Source organism: Pelophylax lessonae (assembly GCF_965119305.1).
Source record: "Pelophylax lessonae genome assembly, chromosome: 2".
Classification (NCBI taxonomy): domain Eukaryota; kingdom Metazoa; phylum Chordata; class Amphibia; order Anura; family Ranidae; genus Pelophylax; species Pelophylax lessonae.
In genome coordinates, this window is record NC_138769.1 from 6,194,057 (window position 1) to 6,220,918 (window position 26,862).

At 46.3% G+C, this 26,862-nt stretch overlaps 1 protein-coding gene across 1 annotated transcript in view; it reads right to left on the reverse strand.

Annotated features, from left to right (window-relative positions):
• Positions 1-1,110: 1,110 nt before the first annotated feature.
• LOC309546892 (uncharacterized protein) overlaps positions 1,111-26,862 on the reverse strand; it is an 85,869-nt gene continuing 60,117 nt past the window's right edge. The window contains exons 5-6 of the mRNA XM_082246586.1: positions 15,586-15,705; positions 1,111-1,518 (exon numbers count right to left, since the gene is read on the reverse strand). Coding sequence (XP_082102712.1) covers positions 1,403-1,518; positions 15,586-15,705 — 236 coding nt within the window. The 3' untranslated portion in view covers positions 1,111-1,402. The remainder of the gene's footprint in view (positions 1,519-15,585; positions 15,706-26,862) is intronic.

The window sequence follows — 26,862 nt, forward strand, 5'->3', positions numbered from 1 at the left end:
AGAGAGGGATCGCTGTCATGGAGAACCAGTATAAAATCCAGAGTCAGAGAGGGATCGCTGTCATGGAGAACCAGTATAAAATCCAGAGTCAGAGAAGGACCACTGTCATGGAAGACTAGGATACTGTCCAGCATCAGCTAGGCCACTGTCAAGGAGAACCAGTATAGAATCTTGAGACAGAAAGGGGGGGGGATGTAATGGAGGACTAGTATACAGTCCAGTGTCAGATGGGCTGCTGTCATGGAGAACAGTCCAAAGTCAGAGAGGGGCTGCTGTTGTGGAGAATCAGTATACAGTCTGGAATCAAAGAGGAATTGCTGTAATTGAGAACCAGAGAGGGACAGTTGTAACAGAGAACCGGTATACAGTCCAGAGTCAAAGAGGAACTGCTGTCATGGAGAACCAGTATACAGGTCAGAGTTAGGGAGGGGCAGTTGTCATGAATAACCAGTATATAGTATGGAATCATGAGGAATTGCTGTAATGGAGAACCAGAAAGGGGCAGTTGTCACAGAGAACCAGTATTGAGTATGGTGTCAGAGAGGGACAGTTGTCATGGAAAATCAGTATACTGTCAAGAGTCAGGCAGGGGCAGTTGTCATGGAGAAGCAGTATACAGTCCAGAGTCAGAGAGGGGCAGTTGTCACGGAGAACCAGTATACAGTCCAGAGTTAGGGAGGGGCAGTTGTCATTAAGTACCAGTATACAGTTCAGAGTCAGAGAAAGCAGTTGTCATGGAGAACCAGTATACAGTCCAAAGTCAGAGAGGGGCAGTTGTCATGGAGAACCAGTATACAGTCCAAAGTCAGAGAGGGGCAGTTGTTATGGAGAACCAGTATACTGTTCAGAGTCAGAGAGGGGCAGTTGTCATGGAGAACCAGTATACAGTCCAGAGTCAGCGAGGGGCAGTTGTCATGGTGAACCAGTGTACAATCCAGAGTCAGAGAGGGGCAGTTGTCATGGAGAACCAGTATACAATCCAGAGTAAGCGAGGGGCAGTTGTCATGGTGAACCAGTGTACAATCCAGAGTCAGAGAGGGGCAGTTGTCATGGAGAACCAGTATACAGTCCAGAGTCAGAGAAAGCAGTTGTCATGGAGAACCAGTATACAGTCCAGAGTCAGAGAGGGGCAGTTGTCATGGAGAACCAGTATACAGTCCAGAGTCAGAGAGGGGCAGTTGTCATGGAGAACCAGTATACAGTCCAGAGTCATAGAGGGGCAGTTGTCATGGAGAACCAGTATACAGTCCAGAGTCATAGAGGGGCAGTTGTCATGGAGAACCAGTATACAGTCTGCAGTTATAGAGGGGCCATTGTTACGGGTTGACACCGCTTCTCCCACAGGTAGATGAATCGCAATGAGTCCTCAGATTGGGTGGTGCTCTGGAGAGGAGTGGATAATCTATTCCGCAGGTGGTGGCACATCAGGGAACTCCGGCAGATTGTCCTCAGGAGAGGGAAAATTGTTGGCCATGTCCTGGGCATCCTGGGTGGCCTTGGAAGTACAGTTCTCCACATCTGCGGATGATGGAAACCAAATTATAGATTGAAAGAAGAGCTTGACACAGAGAGGAAGGAAAAAAAATCAGAGCGACAGTGGGGTGGGGGGGATCATTTTAGGCATTAGAAGAATAAAATCAAGCAGGGGGCATGTTTGGATTACAGCAGGATGCCAGAGATTTCATAAACCTAAACTGAGGTGCAGCACAAAGATGTGTTAACATTTGTACAACAAGGTAAAATTTAACACACCCATCTTGTGAGGAGTTCTCACATATTCCATTGAAATGTGGCATCCCATTCCCAACCTAACCCTTCTCATTAAAATGTGGAACCCCATTCTCAAACCAGTCCTATGCTTCTGTAATGTTGCAGCCCATTTCCAGCCTAACCATGTACCATGAGATGTGCCACCCTATTCCCAACTTAGTCTTGTCCTGTTTTACTGTGGTAGTCCCTAATTATATTCCATTGAAATGTAGTACTCTATTCCTAGTTTAATCACATTCCAAACCTAATTCCATCCTATTGAAACGTGGCTCCCCATTCCCAGCATATTACATTCCACTGAAATGTGGCACCCAATTCTAAACCTAATCCCTTCTGAACTTAATCCCATTACCTTAAAATGTGGCATCCCATTCCAAGTCTAATTGTATTCCCAATCTAATTCCTTTCCATAACAATGGGTCACCCCATTCCCAGCCTAATCCTATTCCCATTCTAATTTAATTCCATTGATATACGGCACTCCATTCCCAACCTAATCCTATTCCAATGAAATCTGGCACCCTGTCCCCAGTCGATTCTGTTTATATTACAATGTGGCACCCCATTCCTAGCCTATATCTATTCCCAATCTAATCACATTCCAAATCTAATCCCATTCCACTGAAATATGGTACCCACTTCCACATCTAACCTCACTCTGAACCTCATGAAATTCCATTAACATTTGACAATCCATTCCAAGTCTAATCACATTCTAAACCTAATTCCTTTTCATGAAAAGGGGCGTCACTTTCCCAATCTCATTCCAATTAATTATGGCACTCCATTCCCAATCTAATCCCATTCCCAAAATAACTTTATTCTATTAAAATATGGCACACTATTCCCAACCTAATCTGGCTACATCTGGAATGTGGCACCCTGTTCACAGATTAATCTGTTTTCATTAAAATGTAGCACCTCATTCCCAGTCTAATGCCATTCCCAAACTACCCTGTTCCAACGAAATGTGGCATTACATGCCCAACCTAATCCTGTTCTCCTGAAATGTGCTAACCCATTCTCACCTAAATACTTTTCCTTATTATGTGGCACCCATTGCCAGTCTAATCCCATTAAATTAGTGTGGGTATGTGGCGCGCTTCGGAAGTGAAAATAATTTCATTATAAAACAGTGTGAATATATATATATATGATACTTGAATAAAACCGTGTTCTTATTTGCTGAAAATAGGTGATCACTTAAAAGTATAGCCGTGATTAATTGTATTGCAAAATATAAATAAATAAATTCAATATGCCTCTGTATTGTGCTGACTGTATATGACAAAGTGCTGGGTGCTTATTTTCCAATAAATAAATAAAATTCCTGTTAACAAAATATTATTATTTCTTCAAAATCACTCAAAAGTGCTGTGTGCTTTCACTCTTCAATTTAAAAATAATAAAGTGCAGTGTTCATATTGTCCTTATAAACGAATCCAGAATAAAGTGCAATTCAATTCAGTATCTTCAAACAGAATAAAAAGTGCTCTCATGCAAAATAAAGGTGTTGTGACTTGCTGCCTCCACCAGGTGTCACATCTAGGTGTTCTGGACTCTCACCTTAGTAAGGTGTATATTGCGCCTGTTATATATAGCTTAGCCTCCGGATGGATGGTTAAGAGCTTTTTTTCCGTTCCGAAATCCTGTTATAACCTCGGGGTATTTCCTGTCCTGTCCGTTTCTGGGGGGTTTTACACTTTCTGACGTCTTTAACTCCTTATCGTACCTCGGGCTCAGTAAGCATAAAGGGGCATCATGGTGCAGTATATCAAAACCAATTTATTGTTAAAAACGTATGTTGCACTTACATTTAGCAAGTCTTTTGTTCGCAAGCAGAGTGTAAATACAGCGTTGGGAGCGCTTCGCTCCGATCTCCAACGTCGCTTCCGGTAGTCTGGCGGCTCCTCCTACGCGTTACATCACGTCACGTGACTTCCTCAGGGAGTGGCCTATACTGGATGTGACGTTTATTTATATAGGTCGGGCCGGAAGTATCGCCGCGGCCATTTTGGAGGAACTTTTGGTCGAAGTTCCGGCGGATATACTAACTCCGCCATATTGCTCTTAATACCAAGTGTATTATTGCTGATTTTTCTTCAATGTTTACACCGGAAATGAGGTTGTGGATCATGTTTCCTGTCTAAACAAATACATGTACTGCGTACACCAAATGGTTCACAGTCTGCTGATATCTATTTCGTACAGATAGAATATGCATATTCACGAAACATACAGCGAAGATAATATACATAGAAGGATATAAATAATCATAGAAAGTATAAATTCCTGAATAATCATAAAAGGTATAAAATCCATAAATTGTGTATGTTCCGTCGATTAAATATCTTCACAAAATGTTTTTTTATGTATATACCTGGGGGGATAGGGGAATATTATTCATTCTTTACTAAAAAACAAGGAACTCTGACCTTTCATTATTGTTGAGAGTAAATTAAAGGTGTGTTTGGACGTATGCTTTTAAAAGATAGGGAGTAATTTCTTCTTTAAAACTTTAAAACTTTAAAACTTTAAAAGATTAAAAATCACTAATAAAACAGTTTAAGTCGAAATCTACGTTAAGACCATTGGGTGTAAAAGAGTCCATTTTAAAAATCCACTGTGATTCAAGTTTGCTCAGGGTGCGAACTTTATGACTCCCTCTCCAATGTCTTTTGTAGGGAGTTATCCCCCAAAAGGTCATTTTAGAGGGGTCTTTGTGGTGATGTTTTGCAAAGTGCCTTGATACGGTGTGCTTGTCACTTCCTTTAATTATATTTTGCACGTGTTCTTTAATGCGAATCCTTAACAGACGTTTTGTTCTACCTATGTATTGTAGTCCACAACTACACTGTAGGGCGTAGACTGCCCCCTCTGTATTGCAGCAGATAAAATCTTTAATTTTAAATTTTGTTCCATTACTGGTAGATGAGAACTCCGTTATTTTCTGCTTTGGTTTTTTTGTTTTTGTACATGCAAAACATCTTTTGCAAGGGTAAAATCCCTTTCCGGTAAAAAAGGAAAAGGGTTTTTTTGGGGGTTCTATGATTGTTTTCACTATCTTATTTTTTAGTGTGGGTGCCCTTTTGTATATGAAGTGTGGTTTCTCTGGAATGTGATTCTTCAGATGTCTGTCTATTTTTAATACATGCCAGTGTCTTTTGAATATTTTCTCCACTGCTTTATATTGTGAATTGTAGCTCAATATTATTGGGATTTTTTCTGTATAGGAATTTTCCTTTTTCTTTGTCTTCAAGAGTTCTTTTCTCTGTGTATTCTTTACTTCAATTATTTTATTTTCCATGAATTTCTGTTCATAGCCATATCCAGAAATCTTTGGGCTAACGATTTAGCTTGCTCTTCAAAGTCTTTATCCTCTGTACAGTTGCGTTTAAGTCTTAATAATTGTCCCTTCGGGATATTCCACAACCAGTTTTTATGGTGGCAACTGGTAATGGGGAGGTAACTATTGCGGTCTGTACCCTTAAAGTGAGTTTTTGTAGAAATTTTTCCATTGTTTTGCGAGATATGTAGATCCAGATAGGTAATTTCTTCTTCACTGATGTTCCATGTTAACTTTATGTTTTTATCGTTGTTATTCAGTTTTTCTAAAAATTCTTCGAGTGTGTTTCTTGTACCCTTCCAGAAGATTAATCCATCGTCTATGAATCTGTTGTATAGAATCAATTCTGGTGGTCTATTCTGATAAATCGTCTCTTCTTCCCATTGAGCCATGAATATATTGGCTATACTCGGCGCGAACTTCGCGCCCATTGCAACTCCGATGCTCTGGTGGTAATACGTGCTATTGTACCAGAAATAATTTTTCTTTAGGCAAAAGTCTAAACATTTTATTATGAATTTCCATTGTTTGCAAATCAATCCTGTATACTTCCTTAAGGCCCACTTCACAGCTTCGCATGCTTCATGATGCTTAATGATTGTGTATAGCGAAGCTACATCTATGGTAGCCATTTGGATTTTTTCCTCTTGTTGATTTTCTTCCAATATTTGCAAAAACGGAAAATTGATATCAAATACTTACCGTAATTTTCCTTTCCTGATGGACTCCATGGCAGCATACGTTTGGGTAGGCCCCGCCTCCTCTCCTACCTCATAGGACCCCACTCCCATAAATCTTTGCTCTCTTTCAGCATCAGTGTTCTGTAACTAGCCTACTCAGGAATTGGGAGGGGACTCCTGCTGCCATGGAGTCCATCAGGAAAGGAAAATTACGGTAAGTATTTGATATCAATTTTCCGTTTTCCTGACAGACTCCATGGCAGCATACATTTGGGAAATAACTCGCTATACACTCCCGGGTGGGAAGATGCTGAACAAAGAAAACTTTAATTGGCACTGTCAACTGACAAGACTTGAACGCCAAAATTAACGGAAGACAAAGCAGCAGGTTCAAAACAATAATGGGAAAGAAAAGTATTAACAGATGACCAAGATGCTGCCTTGCAGATCACGTCAGGTGCGACGTGCTTGGAAGCTGCCCAAGACGTAGCGACACTTCTTGTAGAGTGAGCTGTAATCGCCTCTGGAGGAGCCAAGCCCTTTGCTCTATACGCCCATTGGATAGCCTGAACGATCCACGCAGCCACTGCTCTGGAAGATGCACGCATTCCCTTCTTTTTGCCATGTAGCAGAACGAAAAGGAAGTCCGATTGGCGGAAGGAGGATGTGGCCTCCAAATATTGACTTAGAGTGTTGCCCACGTCTAGAGGATGGACTGAAGAATTCTCATCAGTTCTGAAGGTGGGAAGAACTATCTCAGCATTTTCGTGGAAGACAGAGGTCACTTTTGGATTTGACCCTAGCATAGGGATAAGGACCACCCTGTCTTGAAAAAAGGTCAAAAAAGGTTCTTTGTGACCCAGATTGTGTATCTCGGAGACCCTCTTAGCAGAGGAAATAGCCACCAAAAATGCTGTTTTCAACGTAAGTTCCTTGACAGACATGGAAGCAACATCCTTTGAAGAAAAAAAGTCCAAAACTAAAGGAAGATCCCATTTTGGGAATCTTGGCCTTCTCTGAGGCCTAAGCCTGACTGCTCCCTTAAAAAATTGCTGGATCAGATGATGACTTGCCCACTGAATTCCGGTAAAGGCTGAAATGGCGGATACTTGCACCCGGAGAGAACTAACCGAGAGGGGCAGATCCAGACCAGACTGCAAAAAACTTAAAATCTGCTGAACAGTAGGCGTACCTACTGGACCTGACCCCTGGGCCTGATGACTCATGAACCTGGCCCATATCCTTTCATATACCCTGTTGGTGCTGGGCTTTCTTGAACTCATGAGAGTCGGAATCACCTCCTCTGGACATCCGAGAGCTTCCAACCTCCCCCTCTCAAAAACCAAGCCCTGAGGTGCAGCCGTGCAGGGCATGGGTGCAGAGTAGGACCCTGAGCCAGAAGGTCCGACCTGAGAGGTAGAGGGATTGGATCCCTGAAGCTCAGAAGGGACAGCAGGGGAAACCATGGCCTGTTGGGCCAGAAGGGGATTATTGCCACGATCTCTACTTCCTCCATCTTCAGTCTCCGCAGGAATTGGAGTACTATTGGCACTGGTGGAAAGGCATAAGCAGACTGGAAGTTCCACCTGTCCGTGAGGGCATCCACTCCGAAAGCTTGAGGATCTCTGAATCTCGTGTAGTACTTCCGAAGCTTCCTGTTGCGTGGACTCGCAAACAGATCCACTTTGGGTGAAATCCCCAGAGATAACACCCAGTTGAACACCTCTTGGTGGAGGGACCACTCGTTGTTGTCTAGTTGGAAACGAGATAGGAAGTCTGCCTCCACATTCAACACTCCCGGGACAAAGACCGCTGAGAGATTGGCCAGATGATGCTGAGCCCATGTCATGATCGGTTCTGTTTCTTGGAGGAGAGACATACTGCGTGTTCCTCCCTGCCTCTTGACATAAGCCACTGCCGTGGTGTTGTCCATCCTTAACAGCACTGAAGCCCCCTGTGTTAGATGGTGAAAAGCCTGGAGTGCTTTGAGGGCGGCTCGAAGTTCTAGAACGTTGGACACTACTCCGTGACCTGGGAAGTTCCATCTGCCTTGTGCCACTTCGGTCAGACAGTGGGCTCCCCAACCGGTATTGCTGGCATCGGAGGTTATCGTTACCCAGGAAATCGGAGCGATTGAGTGGCAGTTGGTCAGATTTGTACGGCGTAACCACCAGGGAAGGCATCCCTTCATGAATGGAGTCAGGTGAATAACCTGTGACAAATTCTCCGTCGTCCACTGTTGGAGAAACCCCTTCTGGAAGGGTCTCAGCTTCCACATAGCCCACTTCACCATAGGTGAGGTGGCTACAAGCGTCCCTACTACCTTTAGACACTGGCGAGCAGTAAGACGAGAGGCAGCGAGAGCGTGAGACACCCTTCTCTGGACTACAGGAATTTTCTCTTCTGGCAGGGAAATGGTGCACTTCACCGTGTTGAACAGTGCCCCGAGAAACACCAGCGACTGCGTAGGCACCAGATGGCTCTTTTCTAGATTCAGAATCCAACCGAATTCCTGAAGCGTAGATGTCACTTGCTCCAGATGTAAGAGTAACTGATGCTTGTCCTGGGACAGAAGGAGGAGATCGTCCAGATAATGATGCAATCTGATGCCTCTGGTCCTGATGAGAGCAACAACTGCCAGCAAGGTCTTCGAGAACGTGCGAGGCGAAGTTGAGAGCCCGAAGGGAAGACACGTAAATTGCATGTGAGCATGACCTACAGCAAACCGGAGGAACTGATGGTACTCTTTTGCCACAGGAACGTGGAAGTATGCGTCTTTTAGGTCGATCGATGCCAACCAATCTCCTGGGAGAATCGAATGTTGAATGGTGACTAGGGACTCCATTTTGAACTTTTCTTGATGGATCGACCTGTTGAGATAAGTGAGGTCTATTACCGGACGCCAGGTGCCGTTCTTCTTCTGGACGAGAAACAGAGGTGAATAGACTCCGAAACCTCGTTCTGCCTCGGGAACTGGCACAACAGCTCGCTGAACCAGTAAGGAGTCCACGTAGGCAAGAAGAATCTTCTTTTTCTCTGCCGAAGGAGGAAGCGAGGTTGCGACAAACCTGGGTTTGGGAGCATTGTCGAACGCCCACGAATGTCCCTGGGACACGATGTTTAACACCCAGGGATCCTGAATTGAGGCCGCCCAGACATCCCGAAATTGGAGCAACCTGGCCCCTACCGGGAAGGCCTGGACGGGCCCAACCTCAAAAGGATTTGGTGGCCTCCCGGTCACCGGACGAAGAGCCTTTAGAGCCTTTCTGGAAGGTGGATTGCCTTGACTTCCAACCTCTTCCGTAGGACTTGCCTGGTTTGTAGCTGCGTGCTTCCCTGGCACGATTGGCAGTTTGTCTTCTCGGGAAAGAGCGCTTCTGAGCGTCTGGGCGTTTATCCTGAGGGAGGAAACCAGATTTTCCACCCGTGGCCCGAGTTATGGCTGCATCCAACTTGTTCCCAAAGAGGGAAGAACCCTCAAAGGGAATTCGGCACCACGCCTGTTTGGAAGCAGCATCAGCAACCCAAGGTCTAAGCCAAAGGGCGCGTTTGGCCGTAACCGAAGCCAGCATAACTCGAGCCAAAAGGCCAATGGTGTCTAGAGACGCCTCCCCCAGAAAACCCGCAGCCATCTTCAGCTCCTGGATTGGGGAGCTCTGGAGCACTTCCTCCGAAACTCCTCCAAGGGTACCCTCCAGGGCATTAATCCAGACTTCCATGGCCTTTGAAATCGTAGCCAAAGCCAAAGCTGGCTTACAGGCCATGCCGGCCGAAAGATATGCTCGTTTAAGATCAGCGTCGATCCTCCTATCCAACGGATCCCTAAAAGAGGCTGTATCCTCCATTGGAAGGGTGACATGCTTGACCAAACGCATCACCGCTGCATCCACACTTGGGGAAGATTCCAGATACTTCACCTTATCTTGTTTAAATGGATACAGCTTCGCCATTTTTGTGGTCAGAGAATTTTTCCTTTCCACTTTGCTCCACTCTTCTGTAATTATATCTCCCAGTTCCCCTAGAAATGGGAAGTCCAAGCGCTCTTTGCATAGCTGCTTGAAGTATTTTCGCTGTTTTGGGGAGGAGACAGCTGGGTCCTCCCATTCAAGAGCTTCTCTCACCGCCTTCACAAGAGAGGAGACCTGGCCGAACTCAAATCCTGAACCGGAGTCATCTGAATCAGATTTGGACTCTGACGGAAGGATAGAAGGATGGCTGGGTTGAGAGGACTCAAAAGGATCCTGAACCAGAAGATCTCTTTCCGGAGAGCGGGATGGTCCTGCAGAAGTACTTGGCTTTTGTAACCCAGCTAAAGAGTCTTTGAGGACTCTGCGCACAACCTCCTCAATATGATGGTCCGACTTCTCCCTTTCACCCGTGGCTTGGGTATAACAGGGTTTACACAGAGAGGAGCCATCAGTTACTATGGTACCACAACCCCAGCATTTCTTGCCATGCGGGTGCTCTGAACGGCCATGATGTGCTGAACCAGAAGATTTGCCATCACGTCCCCTATTGTGGGGGGAACTGCGTCTGGACCTAGACGAGGAGTGCCGGTGATGCGACTTAGAATGTCTGTCTTCGCTGCGTGCGCTAGGCTGGTGTTCAGACCTGGAAGAGCTGGGGACAGACACATGCAGCGATATGTAAGGGAAAGACACAAAAAACCCCCCCCCTTCAATGCCCAGCACATACCTGGTATGAGCGGGCTGGCCACTAGGGGGTGGAGAAGCGTCCATATCGAAGCAACCGAGGGAGCGAAGAAACTCTTCACCACTATGCAAAAGGTAAATACATAGAGCTAAGCCTAAGCATGAATCAAAAGAAACTGCCAAAAAGCCTATTAAGAGTACAATCTTACCTTACAAAACGACAGTCAGAGTCTGGGGGAGGCTGTATGTGTATGCCGACCTTCCCACCAGCTCTGACATACTGAGGGATTTAAATATGCCGCCTCGCGGCCGCCGAACCCTACCGCGCATGCGCGAGTGACGTCACGCGTCACTCCCGCGCATGCGCACCAAATCTAGTGCCCGGCGGCTACTGCGCATGCACAGAAGCGCCGCGCAACCCGGAAGCGGCGGCCGCGATCGCGGCCGCGGCAGGACCGGGAGCCACCGGACTATACAGAGAAGAAAAACACGGCAGACAACAGCAGCAGTAAGTAAAAACGGCCTGACATATGCTTAAACAATACCACAGACTAGCACACAAAAGGCACAACCAAAAGAAATAAACAAATAAAAAAGGTCCCATCACAGGGCTTACCACCCTGCCCAAGCAGAGAAGGGTCCCAGAGGCACACCACCGGACTGTGTCTTCAGGCAAAGATAGGCCACCCGCGGCAGCAGGGCTCTCTCGGCCAGACCACAGCGATCCTGCTGAGGGTCTCTTCCATTGCCCCCTCCATACCCTGCTAATAGCCAGGGCTTATCGGAGTCTCCACGACCCAATCTGCTTCAAGGTATAGGACTTGAAAATAGTAGGAACATAACACCGTATGTATGAGGAGGACGAAAAAACAACACTGATGCTGAAAGGGAGCAAAGATTTATGGGAGTGGGGTCCTATGAGGTAGGAGAGGAGGCGGGGCCTACCCAAACGTATGCTGCCATGGAGTCTGTCAGGAAATATGCTTTGTGTCCTTAGTAAAGGCTTTTGTTTGCGGAATTATTGGTTGTAGAAATATGTCAATATATTGTCCTAATCTCATAGTGAGTGAGTCTATACAGTTGACAATTGGCCTCGGCGGGGGGTTTTCTCCATCTTTATGTATTTTGGGTAATGTATATATTAAAGGTGTTCTACAAGCTTCTGGTATTAAAAATTTTGCTTCTTTTTTGTTTAGTATCTCTTTTTTGAGTCCTAAGTGAATTAGTTGTTCCAGTTCTTTTTTATGCTTGTAGATAATTCCATCCTAATTACATGTGATGACACAGGGCACCCCATTCCCAACCTAATCCTCTTCCACTGAAATGTGGGCTTCCCGTTCCCAACCTCATCCTCTTCCACTGAAATGTGGGTTTCCCATTCCCAACCTCATCCTCTTCCACTGAAATGTGGGCTTCTCATTCCCAACCTAATCCTCTTCCACTGAAATGTGGGCTTCGCATTCACAACCTAATCCTCTTCCACTGAAATGTGGGCTTCCCATTCCCAACGTAATCCTTTTCCACTGAAATGTGGGCTTCCCATTCCCAACCTCATCCTCTTCCACTAAAATGTTGGCTTCCCATTCCCAACCTAATCCTCTTCCACTGCAGTGTGGGCTTCCCATTCACAACCTAATCCTCTTCCACTGAAATGTGGGCTTCCCATTCCCAACGTAATCGTTTTCCACTGAAATGTGGGCTTCCCATTCCCAACCTAATCCTCTTCCACTGAAATGTGGGCTTCCCATTCACAACCTAATCCTCTTCCACTGAAATGTGGGCTTCCCATTCCCAATCCAATCTTCTTCCACTGAAATGTGGGCTTCCCATTCCCAACCTAATCCTCTTCCACTGAAATGTGGGCTTCCCATTCCCAACGTAATCCTTTTCCACTGAAATGTGGGCTTCCCATTCCCCACCTCATCCTCTTCCACTAAAATGTGGGCTTCTCATTCCCAACGTAATCCTCTTCCACTGAAATATGGGCTTCTCATTTCCAACCTCATCCTCTGCCACTAAAATGTGGGCTTCTCATTCCCAACCTAATCCTCTTCCACTGAAATGCGGGCTTCCCATTCCCAACCTCATCCTCTTCCACTGAAGTGTGGGTTTCCCATTCCCAACCTCATCCTCTTCTACTGAAATGAGGGCTTCCCATTCCCAACCTAATCCTCTTCCACTGAAGTGTGGGCTTCCCATTCCCAACCTCATCCTCTTCCACTGAAATGTGGGCTTCCCATTCCCAACCTAATCCTCTTCCACTGAAATGAGGGCTTCCCATTCCCAACCTAATCCTCTTCCACTGAAATGTGGGCTTCTCTTTCCCAACCTCATCCTCTTCCACTGACATGTGGGCTTCCCATTTCCAAGCTCATCCTCTTACCCTGAAAAGTGGGCTTCCCATTCCCAACCTAATCCTCTTCCACTGAAGTGTGGGCTTCCCATTCACAACCTAATCCTCTTCCACTGAAATGTGGGCTTCCCATTCCCAACCTAATTCTCTTCCACTAAAATGTGGGCTTCTCATTCCCAAACTAATCCTCATCCACTGAAGTGTGGGCTTCCCATTCCCAATCTCATCCTCTTCCACTGAAATGTGGGCTTCCCATTCACAACTTCATCCTCTTCCACTGAAATGTGGGCTTCCCATTCCCAACCTCATCCTCTTCCATTGAAATGTGGGCTTCCCATTCCCCACCTCATCCTCTTCCACTAAAATGTGGGCTTCTCATTCCCAACGTAATCCTCTTCCACTGAAATATGGGCTTCTCATTTCCAACCTCATCCTCTGCCACTAAAATGTCGGCTTCCCATTCCCAACCTAATCCTCTTCCACTGAAGTGTGGGCTTCCCATTCACAACCTAATCCTCTTCCACTGAAATGTGGGCTTCCCATTCCCAACCTAATTCTCTTCCACTAAAATGTGGGCTTCTCATTCCCAACCTAATCCTCATCCACTGAAGTGTGGGCTTCCCATTCCCAACCTCATCCTCTTCCACTGAAATGTGGGCTTCCCATTCACAACTTCATCCTCTTCCACTGAAATGTGGGTTTCCCATTCCCAACCTCATCCTCTTCCATTGAAATGTGGGCTTCCCATTCCCCACCTCATCCTCTTCCACTAAAATGTGGGCTTCTCATTCCCAACGTAATCCTCTTCCACTGAAATATGGGCTTCTCATTTCCAACCTCATCCTCTGCCACTAAAATATGGGCTTCTCATTCCCAACCTAATCCTCATCCACTGAAATGCAAGCTTCCCATTCCCAACCTCATCCTCTTCCACTGAAGTGTGGGTTTCCCATTCCCAACCTCATCCTCTTCCACTGAAATGAGGGCTTCCCATTCCCAACCTAATCCTCTTCCACTGAAGTGTGGGCTTCCCATTCCCAACCTCATCCTCTTCCACTGAAATGTGGGCTTCCCATTCCCAACCTAATCCTCTTCCACTGAAATGTGGGCTTCCCATTCCCAACCTAATCCTCTTCCACTGAAATGTGGGCTTCTCTTTCCCAACCTCATCCTCTTCCACTGACATGTGGGCTTCCCATTTCCAAGCTCATCCTCTTACCCTGAAAAGTGGGCTTCCCATTCCCAACCTAATCCTCTTCCACTGAAGTGTGGGCTTCCCATTCACAACCTAATCCTCTTCCACTGAAATGTGGGCTTCCCATTCCCAACCTAATTCTCTTCCACTAAAATGTGGGCTTCTCATTCCCAAACTAATCCTCATCCACTGAAGTGTGGGCTTCCCATTCCCAACCTCATCCTCTTCCAATGAAATGTGGGCTTCCCATTCACAACTTCATCCTCTTCCACTGAAATGTGGGCTTCCCATTCCCAACCTCATCCTCTTCCATTGAAATGTGGGCTTCCCATTCCCCACCTCATCCTCTTCCACTAAAATGTGGGCTTCTCATTCCCAACGTAATCCTCTTCCACTGAAATATGGGCTTCTCATTTCCAACCTCATCCTCTGCCACTAAAATATGGGCTTCTCATTCTCAACCTAATCCTCATCCACTGAAGTGTGGGCTTCCCATTCCCAACCTCATCCTCTTCCACTGAAATGCGGGCTTCCCATTCCCAACCTCATCCTCTTCCACTGAAGTGTGGGTTTCCCATTCCCAACCTCATCCTCTTCCACTGAAATGAGGGCTTCCCATTCCCAACCTAATCCTCTTTCACTGAAGTGTGGGCTTCCCATTCCCAACCTCATCCTCTTCCACTGAAATGTGGGCTTCCCATTCCCAACCTAATCCTCTTCCACTGAAATGTGGGCTTCCCATTCCCAACCTAATCCTCTTCCACTGAAATGTGGGCTTCTCTTTCCCAACCTCATCCTCTTCCACTGACATGTGGGCTTCCCATTTCCAAGCTCATCTTCTTCCCCTGAAACGTGGGCTTCTCTTTCCCAACTTAATTCTCTTCCACTGAAATGTGGGCTTCTCATTCCCAACCTAATTCTCTTCAACTGAAATGTGGGCTTCCCATTCCCAACCTAATTCTCTTCCACTGAAATGTGGGCTTCTCATTCCCAACCTAATTCTCTTCAACTGAAATGTGGGCTTCCCATTCCCAACGTAATCCTCTTCCACTAAAATGTGGCCTTCCCATTCCCAACCTGATTCTCTTCAACTGAAATTTGGGCTTCCCATTCCCAACCTAATCCTCTTCCACTGAAATGTGGGCTTCCCATTTCCAACATAATCCTCTTCCACTGAAATGTGAGCTTCCCATTCCCAACCTCATCCTCTTCCCCTGAAATGTGATCTTCCAATTTCCAACATAATCCTCTTCCACTGAAATGTGAGCTTCCCATTCCCAACCTCATCCTCTTCCCCTGAAATGTGGCCTTCCCATTCCCAACCTAATTCTCGTGAACTGAAATTTGGGCTTCCCATTCCCAACCTCATCCCCTTTTCAATACAACGCAGTACCCCATTCCCATCCTAATCCCTTTCCATTTAAATTTGCCCCTCGTTCCCAATTGATAAATAACAGAGAGGGAAAAAAAATTTATAATGATGAGTGAGAGGAGTCAGTGGAATCTCTGCTGTGTCTCCGGTGGACAGGAGGGGAAATGTCTGCAGTAAAGAGAAGGAGGAAAGGCTGAATTGTCAGAAGATATCTCACCGCAGATCCCGTTGTCGTTGGTAGTCAGAGGCTCTTTTTTCCCGGAGTCACCTGGAAGAGTCCCGCTGCATTCTGCTGTCACATTCTGTGTCAGGGCTTCCAGTTCCATTTCCATCATCACTGGAAGGACAGAGATTATTATACATAATGGGGAATGATACAATGTAACACTATGACATCACTGGAAGGACAGAGATTACTGTACATGACGGGGAATGATACAATGTAACACTATGACATCACTGGAAGGACGGAGAATAATGTACATGATGGGGAATGATACAATGTAACACTATGACATCACTGGAAGGACGGAGAATAATGTACATGATGGGGAATGATACAATGTAACACTATGACATCACTGGAAGGACGGAGAATAATGTACATGATGGGGAATGATACAATGTAACACTATGACATCACTGGAAGGACGGAGAATAATGTACATGATGGGGAATGATACAATGTAACACTATGGCATCACTGGAAGGACGGAGAATAATGTACATGATGGGGAATGATGCAATGTAACACTATGACATCACTGGAAGGACAGACATTATTATACATAATGGAGAATGATACAATGTAACACTATGGCATCACTGGAAGGACAGACATTATTATACATAATGGGGAATGATACAATGTAACACTATGACATCACTGGAAGGGCAGAGAATAATGTACATGACGGGGAATGATACAATGTAACACTATGACATCACTGGAAGGGCAGAGAATAATGTACATGACGGGGAATGATACAATATAACACTATGACATCACTGGAAGGACAGAGATTATTGTACATGATGGGGAATGATACAATGTAACACTATGACATCACTGGAAGGACAGAGAATAATGTACATGATGGGGAATGATACAATGTAACACTATGACATCATTGGAAGGACAGAGATTAATGTACATGATGGGGAATGATACAATGTAACACTATGACATCACTGGAAGGACGGAGAATAATGTACATGATGGGGAATGATACAATGTAACACTATGAGATCACTGGAAGGACAGAGATTATTGTACATGACGGGGAATGATAAAATGTAACACTGTGACATCACTGGAAGGACAGAGAATAATGTACATGATGGGGAATGATACAATGTAACACTATGACATCACTGGAAGGACAAAGAATAATGTACATGACAGGGAATGATACAATGTAACACTATGAGATCACTGGAAGGATGGAGAATAATGTACATGATGGGGAATGATACAATGTAACACTATGACATCACTGGAAGGACAGAGAATAATGTACATGATGGGGAATGATACAATGTAACACTATGACATCACTGGAAGGACAGAGAATAATGTACATGATGGGGAATGGTACAATGTAACATTATGATGTCACTGAAAGGACAGAGATTCATGTATATTACGGGGAATGATACAATGTAACACCATGTGACAAAAAAAATGATAAAATGTCCTCTGGGTACAGTGTTGCATACCTGAGTAATTGTCATTCAAAGTGTGACAGCGCTTTAAGCTGAAAATTGGCCAGGGCAGGAAGGAGGTGAATGTGTCCGGTATTGAAGTGGTTAAAATTGCTGGCAAATTACATTTTATTGACAGGCTTCTTTCTTTCTTTTCTCTTAACCGCACACAGACTTCTCCAGGGGTCTGTTGTGTATTTTGAGGGCCTTTGGAGGACTTTTTGCATTTTTTTCATTTATTTTTTACTTGCAATAAATGTAAATTTTAAGGGGGACTCCACACAAAAAAAAGCATGAATCCCCCTAAATATCCACACCAGACCCTTATCTGAGCATGCAGCATGGCTCGTCGGGAAAAGTGGAGGACGACCATGTGGTTACAAGCCTTCAGCATTCGGGGGTGCCTTGCCAGCCCCCCCTCCCTCCCCCCCGGCAAAGCACCATGACCTCATAGTGATGAAGAAAGGGTGCCCAGTAGTGGGGGGGGGGGGGGGGGAGGGGCTTGTCTGAACCTGGAAGCCACCTTTAACCCTTTCACTGCCAGGTCCGTACAACATACAGACCTGACAGTGGGGGGGGGGGGGGGGCTTACACATCATCCTATGGCTGCATCTACCAGGATGGTGTGTGAAATTTGCCCATCTGTGGGCCCCCGGAGCTACATGGCGGGGTAGGAGGAGAGCTCTCCTCCCCTGCTTGCTGTGTCAATGATGTCACTTCCTGGTCCGCCTCCCGGTGTCCCCAGCTAGCATGGCTGGGAAGGGATGTATTGGGTGCGATCTGCATTGCAAAACATTGAGTAGAGCCCAGAGGAGACATTGGGGAGTATTTTAGACCCTGCATGTCTCATTAAAGAGAACCTGTTACCTAAAAAACATTACATAGGGGACTTTTTTGTCCCCCTAAAGTGCATCCAGAAAGTATTCACAGCACTTCACTTTTTCCACGTTTTGCTATGTTACAACCCTACCATGGATCCTGCTGGGTCCTTTGGACCAAGGCAGAACTTTGAAAAGGGCAGCAAAATTAAGCCAAAGATTTTTTTTGTCCAGCCGTTTTGTGTGTGACGGCTGAGTGGCCCAGACATGAACCCGATTGAACATCTCTGGAGAGATCTGAAAATGGCTGTGCACCGACCCTCCCCCATCCAACCTGATGGAGCTTGAGAGGTCCTGCAAAGAAGAATGGGAGAAACTGCCCAAAAATAGGAGAGCCAAGCTTGTAGCATCATACTCAGAAATACTGGAGGCTGTAATTGGTGCCAAAGGAGCTTCACCAAAGTATTGAGCAAAGGGTGTGAATACTTATGTACATGGGATTTATTCATTTTTTATTTTTAATAAATTTGCAAAGATTTCAAACAAACTTCTCTCACGTTGTCATTATGGGGATTGTTTGTAGAAATTTGAGGGAAATAATGAATTGAATCCATTTTGGAATAAGGCTGTAATATAACAACATGTGGGAAAAGTGAGGCGCTGAGAATACTTTGTGGATGCTCTGTATGCAATGAAAATATAAAAGTTAAGTAAAAAACGACCCCCACATAAACGCACATACGAACATAAACTCAGGCGTCGGGAGCGCCTACGCGTGAAAACGTTGATTGCAAAACACGTTACAAATCGCAGCGCACGCCGGAGTGAGAGCAAGAAATCCAGGACCAAACCTCCTCCGTAACACTAAACTGATGACCTATAGGGGGCTTTTGAAGCGCCACCTATAGAAAATATAGGGTACTGAAGTTTTCACCATTTCAGGAGCGCAAACAATGTTGGGTATCTATTTACTCATCTTTTATATTTTACTAAAAATGTAGGTAGTTTATTGCGCTTGTTTTCCCTAAAAAATCACTTCAGTGTGCTTTTTACCAGACCTTTGTGTTAATAACCTGTGACTTAAAAAAATTGGAACTACCACTATTTTATTCTCTAGGGCAGGGATTCCCAAAATACGGCCCTCCAGTTGTTCAGGAACTACAATTCCCATCATGCCTGGTCATGTATTTGAATGTCAGAGTTTTAGACCCCGTTCACACTGGGGCGACCTGTCAGGCGACCTGGTCGCTTGACAAGTTGCCGTAGGTCACCTGCCATAGAGAAGCTGTGGACCCGTTCTAATAGGAGCGACACAAGTCGCTCCGACTTAGAAAAAGGGTGCGGAGCTTCTTTGGGGCGACCCGGAGCGACCTGCATAGACTTCAATGATATGAAGTCCGTGCCGGCCGCTCCGAGGTCACGGTGCGAGCTGCGCACCGCGACCTGTGAGGTCGCCCCGGCAAGTAGCGTCGCCCCAGTGTGAACGGGGTCTTACAATGCCTCATGGGATGTGTAGTTCTGCAACAGCTGCAGGGCCTTAGTTTGGGAATCCCTGCTCTAGGGCTGTGATGGGGAACGTTGAGCACCCCAGATGTTTTGGAACTACAATTCCCACCATGCTCATGCACTCTGCAGTGTAGTTGAGCATCATGGGAAATGTAGTTCCGAAACATCTGGGGTGCCAAGGTTCCCCATCACTGCTCTAGGGTGTCTGCTTTCAGACAAAAAAAATGATAAAATGTCCTCTGGGTAAAGTGTTGCATACCTGAGTAATTGTCATTTAAAGTGTGACAGCGCTGTAAGCTGAAAATTGGCCAGGGCAGGAAGGGGGTGAATGTGTCCGGTATTGAAGTGGTTAAAATTGCTGGCAAATTACATTTTATTGACAGGCTTCTTTCTTTCTTTTCTCTTAACCGCACACAGACTTCTCCAGGGGTCTGCTGTGTATTTTGAGGGCCTTTGGAGGACTTTTTGCATTTTTTTCATTTATTTTTTACTTGCAATAAATGTAAATTTTAAGGGGGACTCCACACAAAAAAAAGCATGAATCCCCCTAAATATCCACACCAGACCCTTATCTGAGCATGCAGCATGGCTCGTCGGGAAAAGTGGAGGACGACCATGTGGTTACAAGCCTTCAGCATTCGGGGGTGCCTTGCCAGCCCCCCCTCCCTCCCCCCCGGCAAAGCACCATGACCTCATAGTGATGAAGAAAGGGTGCCCAGTAGTGGGGGGGGGGGGGGCAGGGGCTTGTCTGAACCTGGAAGCCACCTTTAACCCTTTCACTGCCAGGTCCGTACAACATACAGACCTGACAGTGGGGGGGGGGGGGGGCTTACACATCATCCTATGGCTGCATCTACCAGGATGGTGTGTGAAATTTGCCCATCTGTGGGCCCCCGGAGCTACATGGCGGGGTAGGAGGAGAGCTCTCCTCCCCTGCTTGCTGTGTCAATGATGTCACTTCCTGGTCCGCCTCCCGGTGTCCCCAGCTAGCACGGCTGGGAAGGGATGTATTGGGTGCGATCTGCATTGCAAAACATTGAGTAGAGCCCAGAGGAGACATTGGGGAGTATTTTAGACCCTGCATGTCTCATTAAAGAGAACCTGTTACCTAAAAAACATTACATAGGGGACTTTTTTGTCCCCCTAAAGTGCATCCAGAAAGTATTCACAGCACTTCACTTTTTCCACGTTTTGCTATGTTACAACCCTACCATGGATCCTGCTGGGTCCTTTGGACCAAGGCAGAACTTTGAAAAGGGCAGCAAAATTAAGCCAAAGATTTTTTTTGTCCAGCCGTTTTGTGTGTGACGGCTGAGTGGCCCAGACATGAACCCGATTGAACATCTCTGGAGAGATCTGAAAATGGCTGTGCACCGACCCTCCCCCATCCAACCTGATTGAGCTTGAGAGGTCCTGCAAAGAAGAATGGGAGAAACTGCCCAAAAATAGGAGTGCCAAGCTTGTAGCATCATACTCAGAAATACTGGAGGCTGTAATTGGTGCCAAAGGAGCTTCACCAAAGTATTGAGCAAAGGGTGTGAATACTTATGTACATGGGATTTATTCATTTTTTATTTTTAATAAATTTGCAAAGATTTCAAACAAACTTCTCTCACGTTGTCATTATGGGGATTGTTTGTAGAAATTTGAGGGAAATAATGAATTGAATCCATTTTGGAATAAGGCTGTAATATAACAACATGTGGGAAAAGTGAGGCGCTGAGAATACTTTGTGGATGCTCTGTATGCAATGAAAATATAAAAGTTAAGTAAAAAACGACCCCCACATAAACGCACATACGAACATAAACTCAGGCGTCGGGAGCGCCTACGCGTGAAAACGTTGATTGCAAAACACGTTACAAATCGCAGCGCACGCCGGAGTGAGAGCAAGAAATCCAGGACCAAACCTCCTCCGTAACACTAAACTGATGACCTATAGGGGGCTTTTGAAGCGCCACCTATAGAAAATATAGGGTACTGAAGTTTTCACCATTTCAGGAGCGCAAACAATGTTGGGTATCTATTTACTCATCTTTTATATTTTACTAAAAATGTAGGTAGTTTATTGCGCTTGTTTTCCCTAAAAAATCACTTCAGTGTGCTTTTTACCAGACCTTTGTGTTAATAACCTGTGACTTAAAAAAATTGGAACTACCACTATTTTATTCTCTAGGGCAGGGATTCCCAAAATACGGCCCTCCAGTTGTTCAGGAACTACAATTCCCATCATGCCTGGTCATGTATTTGAATGTCAGAGTTTTAGACCCCGTTCACACTGGGGCGACCTGTCAGGCGACCTGGTCGCTTGACAAGTTGCCGTAGGTCACCTGCCATAGAGAAGCTGTGGACCCGTTCTAATAGGAGCGACACAAGTCGCTCCGACTTAGAAAAAGGGTGCGGAGCTTCTTTGGGGCGACCCGGAGCGACCTGCATAGACTTCAATGATATGAAGTCCGTGCCGGCCGCTCCGAGGTCACGGTGCGAGCTGCGCACCGCGACCTGTGAGGTCGCCCCGGCAAGTAGCGTCGCCCCAGTGTGAACGGGGTCTTACAATGCCTCATGGGATGTGTAGTTCTGCAACAGCTGCAGGGCCTTAGTTTGGGAATCCCTGCTCTAGGGCTGTGATGGGGAACGTTGGCACCCCAGATGTTTTGGAACTACAATTCCCACCATGCTCATGCACTCTGCAGTGTAGTTGAGCATCATGGGAAATGTAGTTCCGAAACATCTGGGGTGCCAAGGTTCCCCATCACTGCTCTAGGGTGTCTGCTTTCAGACAAAAAAAATGATAAAATGTCCTCTGGGTAAAGTGTTGCATACCTGAGTAATTGTCATTTAAAGTGTGACAGCGCTGTAAGCTGAAAATTGGCCAGGGCAGGAAGGGGGTGAATGTGTCCGGTATTGAAGTGGTTAAAATTGCTGGCAAATTACATTTTATTGACAGGCTTCTTTCTTTCTTTTCTCTTAACCGCACACAGACTTCTCCAGGGGTCTGCTGTGTATTTTGAGGGCCTTTGGAGGACTTTTTGCATTTTTTTCATTTATTTTTTACTTGCAATAAATGTAAATTTTAAGGGGGACTCCACACAAAAAAAAGCATGAATCCCCCTAAATATCCACACCAGACCCTTATCTGAGCATGCAGCATGGCTCGTCGGGAAAAGTGGAGGACGACCATGTGGTTACAAGCCTTCAGCATTCGGGGGTGCCTTGCCAGCCCCCCCTCCCTCCCCCCCGGCAAAGCACCATGACCTCATAGTGATGAAGAAAGGGTGCCCAGTAGTGGGGGGGGGGGGGGCAGGGGCTTGTCTGAACCTGGAAGCCACCTTTAACCCTTTCACTGCCAGGTCCGTACAACATACAGACCTGACAGTGGGGGGGGGGGGGGGCTTACACATCATCCTATGGCTGCATCTACCAGGATGGTGTGTGAAATTTGCCCATCTGTGGGCCCCCGGAGCTACATGGCGGGGTAGGAGGAGAGCTCTCCTCCCCTGCTTGCTGTGTCAATGATGTCACTTCCTGGTCCGCCTCCCGGTGTCCCCAGCTAGCACGGCTGGGAAGGGATGTATTGGGTGCGATCTGCATTGCAAAACATTGAGTAGAGCCCAGAGGAGACATTGGGGAGTATTTTAGACCCTGCATGTCTCATTAAAGAGAACCTGTTACCTAAAAAACATTACATAGGGGACTTTTTTGTCCCCCTAAAGTGCATCCAGAAAGTATTCACAGCACTTCACTTTTTCCACGTTTTGCTATGTTACAACCCTACCATGGATCCTGCTGGGTCCTTTGGACCAAGGCAGAACTTTGAAAAGGGCAGCAAAATTAAGCCAAAGATTTTTTTTGTCCAGCCGTTTTGTGTGTGACGGCTGAGTGGCCCAGACATGAACCCGATTGAACATCTCTGGAGAGATCTGAAAATGGCTGTGCACCGACCCTCCCCCATCCAACCTGATTGAGCTTGAGAGGTCCTGCAAAGAAGAATGGGAGAAACTGCCCAAAAATAGGAGTGCCAAGCTTGTAGCATCATACTCAGAAATACTGGAGGCTGGAATTGGTGCCAAAGGAGCTTCACCAAAGTATTGAGCAAAGGGTGTGAATACTTATGTACATGGGATTTATTCATTTTTTATTTTTAATAAATTTGCAAAGATTTCAAACAAACTTCTCTCACGTTGTCATTATGGGGATTGTTTGTAGAAATTTGAGGGAAATAATGAATTGAATCCATTTTGGAATAAGGCTGTAATATAACAACATGTGGGAAAAGTGAGGCGCTGAGAATACTTTGTGGATGCTCTGTATGCAATGAAAATATAAAAGTTAAGTAAAAAACGACCCCCACATAAACGCACATACGAACATAAACTCAGGCGTCGGGAGCGCCTACGCGTGAAAACGTTGATTGCAAAACACATTACAAATCGCAGCGCACGCCGGAGTGAGAGCAAGAAATCCAGGACCAAACCTCCTCCGTAACACTAAACTGATGACCTATAGGGGGCTTTTGAAGCGCCACCTATAGAAAATATAGGGTACTGAAGTTTTCACCATTTCAGGAGCGCAAACAATGTTGGGTATCTATTTACTCATCTTTTATATTTTACTAAAAATGTAGGTAGTTTATTGCGCTTGTTTTCCCTAAAAAATCACTTCAGTGTGCTTTTTACCAGACCTTTGTGTTAATAACGTGTGACTTAAAAAAATTGGAACTACCACTATTTTATTCTCTAGGGCAGGGATTCCCAAAATACGGCCCTCCAGTTGTTCAGGAACTACAATTCCCATCATGCCTGGTCATGTATTTGAATGTCAGAGTTTTAGACCCCGTTCACACTGGGGCGACCTGTCAGGCGACCTGGTCGCTTGACAAGTTGCCGTAGGTCACCTGCCATAGAGAAGCTGTGGACCCGTTCTAATAGGAGCGACACAAGTCGCTCCGACTTAGAAAAAGGGTCCGGAGCTTCTTTGGGGCGACCCGGAGCGACCTGCATAGACTTCAATGATATGAAGTCCGTGCCGGCCGCTCCGAGGTCACGGTGCGAGCTGCGCACCGCGACCTGTGAGGTCGCCCCAGCAAGTAGCGTCGCCCCAGTGTGAACGGGGTCTTACAATGCCTCATGGGATGTGTAGTTCTGCAACAGCTGCAGGGCCTTAGTTTGGGAATCCCTGCTCTAGGGCTGTGATGGGGAACGTTGGCACCCCAGATGTTTTGGAACTACAATTCCCACCATGCTCATGCACTCTGCAGTGTAGTTGAGCATCATGGGAAATGTAGTTCCGAAACATCTGGGGTGCCAAGGTTCCCCATCACTGCTCTAGGGTGTCTGCTTTCAGGAAAATATATAATTTCCTGACAAACTCCATGGCAGCATACGTTCGGGTAGGCTCCGCCTCCTCTCCTACCTCATAGGACCCCACTCCCATAAATCTTTGCTCCCTTTCAGCATCAGTGTTCTTTTTTCGTCCTTCTCATACATATGTCTGATGTTCCTACTATCTGGTCCTGTATATCGATGGCAGACTGAGTTTTGGAGTCTCCGATAAGCCCTGGCTCTTAGCGGGGTATGGAGGGGGCAATGGAAGAGACCCTCAGCTGGAGCTGTGTGGTTTGGCCTAGAGAGCCCTGCTGCTGCGGGTGGCCCTTTATTGCCTGAAGGTACAATCCGGTGTTGCGTCTCCTGGACTCGGTTATGCTATCGGAGGGTGGTAAGCCCTTATATGGGACCATTTCTTTTTCCTCATTTTTATGCTTGTCTCTTGTTTACAATGCCTTTTCTTGTCTATGCTCATGTCTAGGGTGTTTTATGTTAGTATTGCTCAGGTTTCGCTAGTTCTGTGGCTTAGTACTTACTTATGGCGTTTCTTGGCCGCCGCCACGGTCCTTGCCGCTACTTCCGGGTCGTTCGGCGCTTCTGGGCATGCGCAGTACGCTCCTAGTTTCAGAGTCGTCGCGCATGCGCAGTGGTGCGGTCTGACGTCACGCGCGGTTGCGCAATACGGCGTGTCACGGCCCGGCGGTCTATTTAAACTTAGGGTTAGACCGGAGCTGGTGGGAAGGTCGGCATATCGGTAGCCTCCCCGAGACTCCGGTCCTGTGGTTAAGGTAAGAGTATTTCTTCCCCTGGGGGTCTTGTTTTTCTGGGTAATGGGACTGATGGTACTGTCCTCCTTCCTATTAGGATTCCTATTCCTAACTAGTGCATCTTGAGTTTACTCGAGCAATGGACTCGTCGCCGCCCCCCAGTGGCCAGCCTGCTCTTTCTAGGTACGTGCTGGTTTTAACAGTTTAATGCCCTGTTTCTCCTTTCATCTTTCTTATGGCTTGTTGTATATGTCTGTCTCAGCTCTCTTAGGTCTGATCAACAGCCCCGCTCACGCAGCGAAGATAGTCATGCAAATACGCAACACCAGCGCTCCTCATCTAAGTCTAAGCGCAGCTCCTCCCACAGCAAGGGACGTGAGCACCAATCCTCCTCGCACCATGGCAGCTCAGAACGCCCGCAGGGGAAAAAATGCTGGGGTTGCCGCACCCTGATACCAGATGGTTCCTCTTTGTGCAAACCCTGTTATACCCAAGCTACGGGTGAAAGGGAAGAATCGGACAAACATATTGAGGAGGTGGTACGCAGAGTTTTAAAGGACTCTCTTGCTGAATTGCATTAGCCAAGCACTTCTGCAGGTCCGTCACGCTCTCCTGACAGAGAGTTGTCGGTTCAGGATCCGTTCGAGTCCTCCCAACCCAGCCATACATCCATCCTCCCGTCTGAGTCCGATTCCGATTCGGAAGACTCCGGTACTGGATTTGAATTTTCCCTCGTGTCTCCGTTAGTTAAAGCGGTGAGAGAGGCCCTTGACTGGGAGGATCCTGCTGTCTCTTCTCCTAAGCAGAAGAAGTATTTCAAGCAGTTATGCAAAGAGCGTTTAAATTTCCCATTTCTAGAGGAACTGGGAGACATAATGTCGGAAGAATGGAGCAAAGTGGAAAGGAAAAATTCCATGACCACTAAAGTAGCGAAGCTCTATCCTTTTAAACAGGAAAAGGTGAAATATCTGGAGTCATCTCCTAGTGTGGATGCAGCAGTGATGCGTCTGGCGAAACACGTCACTCTCCCAATGGAGGATACAGCATCATTTAGAGATCCTTTGGATCGGAGGATTGACGCTGATCTTAAGCGAGCATACCTATCGGCCGGCATGGCCTGTAAGCCAGCAATGGCTTTGGCTACAATTTCCAAGGCCATGGAGGTTTGGGTTAATGCTCTCGAAGATACTCTCGGTGGAGTTTCGGAGGAAGTGCTCCAAAGTTCTCCTATACAGGAGCTGAAGATGGCTGCGGGCTTCTTGGGGAGGCTTCCTTGGATACTATTCGCCTTTTGGCCCGGGTTATGCTGGCCTCTGTTACGGCCAAACGTGCCCTTTGGCTTAGGCCCTGGGTTGCCGATGCTGCCTCTAAACAG